Consider the following 5209-nt stretch of genomic DNA (forward strand, 5'->3'; position numbering starts at 1 on the left):
GAAATTGAAGATATTCTGTGGTACGCGACCTTAGTGTTTTCATTGACTCTGAGCCAAATTTTAATTGCCATGTTTCAAAAAGTATCAATTATTCATTACACATACTAGACGTAATTGCACGCATTACCCGTAGTTTCCGCAGTTTTACCTGCATACTGCACATACTTCGGTCGTTAGTTTTTTCAAGGTTGAAGTTCTCCTGTACTGTGTGGAATACCCTGGGACTCAGTCAAATGGTAAGGCTACAGTGCGTACAGCGACGAATTGTAAGAAGTATTTATGATCCCAACATTGGAAATAGAGTTTTTTTTATGAATACGTACGTCAATTGGAAACACTTGTTAATTCGTCCCTTTTGAATAGACGAATAATTCGCGTCATGTTATTTTTGAAATATAAACTGCTCAACGCTGCTACTGATTCTCTCGTGTTCATGATTAGAATCTCACTTCATGTTCCCCAGCGACAAAATCGGTCTACGGTTTCTGTTTACCCTTCGAAACTAAAATCTATTAAACCGTTTACTCGGATGTAAACCAGGTATTAAAAGTGTTTTAACCCTGGACCTGGACTTTTTCGCTACCCTTGCATGTTTAAAAAATAAGTGTAATACTGAGTCGCACATCGCAGAGTGAAAATATTTTTGATCCGCTAGTCTTCCACTTCGTGCGAATGTAACCCTCCTAAGACCTTAGCAGCTGTTTGGGACATAATAAAACACACACACACGTATACATGTGTTTATATATATATATATATATATATATATATATATATATATATATATATATATATATATATTGTACAGCCAATTGGTCCGATACAACAAGGAACATATATTTAATTGAAAAGAAAATAGGTAATTTGGTCGAGAAATTCACCACGCAAGTACTGTTTTATGATAAAAAAAGGCTTCTTACAAAGGAGTAAATGCTGGTGAAAATCAAGCCGCACACATTCACTACAAGACCTTTAGATTGCATGATGCAATACACAAGAAACGAATAAAGGCTGCTCGTATGACGGATATGGTTTTGTTTAGCTCGCGACATTGGTTGGTGAGAGTTACCGAATCATTGGCGAGTAGACTTTCAGGGCTTGGGGGACTTTGGCTTGTGTTTACCTGCGCGAGAATACAAGTGCCACTCAGCGTCAAACCGGGACTGTTTTTCTTTTGATTTTTATTCCTTGATTTGTACTAAAGAAACATAAATTAAACATAATTGTTTGGGGACCGATAAGAGCAACCCCTGAAATAATCTTACCATCTATTTTTATAAGATGCCAGTAGGAGTTGCTAGTCATTAGAACCGTCCTATAGCTTGCAGAATGCACTGCTTGGTACAAAAGCCTGATTTGGCCATATTTATGTTTAAGTGCACTTAAAGAGTAGTAGCAAGACGAACATTGACGTTAGGCAAACAATGTTCACGGTGAACAAGGGTAAAATCGTTATCTCATATGCCATACACAATAATATTTTTAATGATATGCTCAACCTTTAACATTCTAATGATTGCGCTTTTCGCGTTCGCCTCTCATAATATAAGTTCGTTACTCCCCTATACACTCTAAGAAATGCCTTCACGTCCACTTACCCGAACAGCCTTCGAAGAGCCAATCTCTGCGATCTACGAAATAAGCTCAGCGAATGATGAGGCGGAACATTTGTTTATACCTTAAAATTAAGTCTGCGCTGTGGCATTACGCAATGAGAGCATGACGCTCTGCATTGCGTAATGCCACAGCGGAGACTTCATTTTTAGGTCTAAACAGATGTACCGCCTCATCATTCGCTGAGCTGATTTCCTACATCGCAATGATTGGCTCTTCGAGTGTTTTGAGGGTAAGTAGACGCGCAGACATTTCGCAGGGTGTGGTAGAAGGCTCATGATGTAGTGCTATACTGATATAGCAAGAAATGCACAACCTAATACAGCAATTGTAATTTTCAAGACTGCGCTTAGTTATCTGATACAATAGTGCTTCCGTAAACAGACTGCGTAAAGGCAGTTGTAAATTCCACGTAAACGTGGTTCTTGTTTAATACATGGCACGTCACAAAGCTTCGTAGGAAAACAACAGCATAGTCTGTGGCCCGCGTTGAATGGAAGAAAAGAAAATAATATGTGCAAAACTTACCGTAAGGACAGGCATCCATGCAGGCACGTCTGGACCCAAAATCATTAGGACCCCCTCCACATCCATAGTATTCCTCGCATTGGTCGGTGCCGTCGTCAAAGTAGAACATCGATTTAATCGGTTCACCAGCGGTGCAGGTTGCCACAGGATGTGGTGCTCTGCAGATCTTCTCTGCAGAGAAATTTGGTGATATATTGAATATGAATGAAATTATTATGTATAACAATTTAAGATGGTCGCACTCACGAAATACGGTTTCGTCCTGAGATCAACTCTGCCCTGATATGTTATGTCGAGCACCTCTCATGTAATATTCAAACTAGTTCGTAGTATTGGTGTTATAAGGCACGGGAAAAACATGGAAATACACTCTAATTTCAACCGGCAAACAGTATCCGTTGTTTTCATATCGTGGTCCTTTACGTAAATTCTAATACCATTTACGACTGTTTTACCATGTTATCACAAAGCGCTGATTGAATTTCTTTTAATAAAACCATTTATCTAAAAATAATGCGAGTTTTACATTCCGTAAAATCTCTTCATTAAATGCGTTCACGGAGAACACCAGTTAGAAGATGAGGTGGCATCGAAAAAAACGAAATTTAAAACGCCACCACTCCCCCCCCCCCCTCAAAAAAAAAAAAAAAAAAAAAAAAAAATAAAATACAACTATTAATATATATAATTATAAGCTTTTGTGATTCTTTTTTGGCCTCGTGTTAGTTTTGGCCTTGTAGGGGCACTGATGGGTTGTCAGTCTGCACAAAAGCAGTTTTTTGCATTGGTTTCCCTCCTTCCTCATGATAAAATAAACAGTGTTTCATATGTTTCAAAGTAGTGAAGTTACTGGGGCAGAAGTAATTTTATATCCTCGAGTACGAATTATATACTAATAAACTTGAAATTTAGTTTGTTTCCGACATGCCCTTTCCGACAAGCCACTTTGCATATAAAAATCCGGTTCTCGCAGAAAGACCAAGCAACTAAATCTGGCGGCTGAGGTATACGAAATTTTATCGTTGGTTTACGTTGATTCGGTACAAAGCAATAGAGCTCGATGTAAGAGCTCAACAATTGTGATGCAGATTGCGGGCCTAAGAAAAATATCTTAGAGCTGGAGAGTCATAAAAATGCAACAACTTCGGTAACAGACTTACCAGGCAGCAGCGCAATAGTGCACACCACTGTAGCTAGGAAGCAAACGGCTGCAAAGGTTGCCTTCATCTTGAACGGTAGATGTCGACGATGTAGTTACAGATTTCGGAGTGGGCTTATATAGTGCTTCGCCGGTGTAAAGAAAGCATTATTTTTATGGATATTTTTTTTTGTAGAAAAAGACACGGCCTGTCACACGTATTGTTCTTAAAGTCCGTGACAGCGAGCTAATCACAACAATTGAATTTCGCACTGCCTATGAGAGATATTGACAAAATATTTGCGTCACAAGCTGTGGAAATTTTATTCCGCCTGCCTGAGGCCATTATTCTTTTTTATTGTCTTTTCTGAACATTGGCATAAGATTTTGAAAGATAACAGAAGGAAAGTCTCAAGAAAGAGAGGAAGTTAAAGATAATTTTAAAAAAAAGCAATTTTTCTTGAGCCACTATACCAGTGGTACCAAACTCATTTGAGTGTGGGGCCCAGATGGCCCACATCGAAAAGGTCGAGGGCCGACGTAAGACGGGAGGGGGAGGGGCCGGGGTGGGGGGGGGGGTGTTATAAGTTATAACGTTTTAAGGAGATTAGACCTCGTGCTCCATGCATTTTATAAACTCACAGTTTTTCCAGTGACATCTTTAGATTTGATTTGAGTACTTTGGACCCTGACCTGATGTGATGACAAGTATTAAAATGACACCGCCCGTCAACCTGTTTGCCTTTTTAATGGAGTAAGAGAGCAACTACACTGGTCGTTCCAGTTGCTCAATTCAATCAGGAATTAACCAAGCTCAACGTGTCTCTGAAAGAAAAGAGAAGTTAGTTTGACATTTCTTGCTATTCTGATGATTTTGTTCCATGCGAGGATGCCGAGTATCTAGCTGTATCTTCGACAGATGTCCTGCTGATCGAGAGTTCGCGCAGTCGAGAAGCGTTCTTCAACGAAGAACTCACGCTTGCATCCTAGTACCGGAACTGTTGTGCATTACAAAAAGTTGTGAAGCGAAAAATAAAGCGAAAACAAAGAAAAAATTAACATAGGTAAGTATTAGATATGCGAATACGTTAAAAGAGCAGAGCTACTTTTTGAGCGAAAATTCATCCGCGAGGTGAGATCAGCATGGCCCATGCCATTTTGGCGTTCGAGACTTGCGAACCGGGATTCGTATCCGTACCGATAAAAACCAGTATATCTTTTCGCTAACTGGATTATGGAACAGAAAATCTAACTGTATTTCTCGCTGGCAACCTGAAATCTAGTTCAGACAATTGTCTGCAAACCGGACTTCAGGTTTCCAGCAAAAAAATTTAGTCAGATTTCCTGTTGCATAATTCAGCTATCGAAAAGTTATACTGGGCTGCAGGCCGAGTGCCTGTGAGTCGCGGGCCGAATGCGGCCCGCAAGCCGTCTGTTTCTGACCTCTGCGCTTGACAGATCATTTGGTCATATATTAAATACTTGTATTCGCTGGAAATATAATCCTACGTTGTAAACCTTGCCAGTGACGTATCCTCTAGGAGCTTACAGTTTGCAGTTTTTTTTAAAGGTTTATATATTATGGTTAGTGCAGTAATGCCCGATTATCCTTATGGGATCCTTAAGTTTAATATGATGATGAATTTTGTGCTTTAGTCATACCTGAACATTAATTCCTAAAAAGTCGCTTTACAATTTGTAGTATGAACATCTATACCCGTTCATATTTGATATGCAAACTGAAGCTGACAAGAGTGTTGAAGTAGTGTTCATTCAATTTTTCTAATCATCAATGCTCTGGAGAAGAATGATAAAATATAAATAGCGTATACGGGTTTGATTTTAATCAAAATAGACCAAAAAATGAGTGCGAATTAGGCAAGTGCCGTCTTCACCATGCATCTATCTGTGTCGATGGACATTAGATGA

General features: G+C 39.3%; 1 protein-coding gene across 1 annotated transcript; it reads right to left on the minus strand.

The window, feature by feature from the left end:
- Positions 1-1091: 1091 nt before the first annotated feature.
- Positions 1092-3369, minus strand: LOC120849865 (tissue factor pathway inhibitor-like). Its single transcript, XM_040222127.1, has 3 exons — positions 3303-3369; positions 2143-2313; positions 1092-1123 (listed from the first exon to the last, which is right to left on the minus strand). The coding sequence occupies exons 1-3, from the start codon at positions 3367-3369 to the stop codon at positions 1092-1094; spliced, it is 270 nt and encodes an 89-aa protein (XP_040078061.1).
- Positions 3370-5209: the final 1840 nt, after the last annotated feature.

Source organism: Ixodes scapularis, unplaced genomic scaffold (assembly GCF_016920785.2).
Source record: "Ixodes scapularis isolate PalLabHiFi unplaced genomic scaffold, ASM1692078v2 PGA_scaffold10__122_contigs__length_95168666, whole genome shotgun sequence".
Taxonomy (NCBI): Eukaryota; Metazoa; Arthropoda; class Arachnida; order Ixodida; family Ixodidae; genus Ixodes; species Ixodes scapularis.

Excerpts from the sequence above, each read along its gene's own strand:
- LOC120849865 (XM_040222127.1), bottom strand. The coding sequence starts at position 3,369 with ATGAAGGCAACCTTTGCAGCCGTTTGCTTCCTAGCTACAGTGGTGTGC. Across the intron at positions 2,314-3,302 it reads CACTATTGCGCTGCTGCCTG|AGAAGATCTGCAGAGCACCA; the intron begins GTAAGTCTGTTA and ends ATTTCTCTGCAG. Across the intron at positions 1,124-2,142 it reads CATGGATGCCTGTCCTTACG|GTAAACACAAGCCAAAGTCC; the intron begins GTAAGTTTTGCA and ends ATTCTCGCGCAG.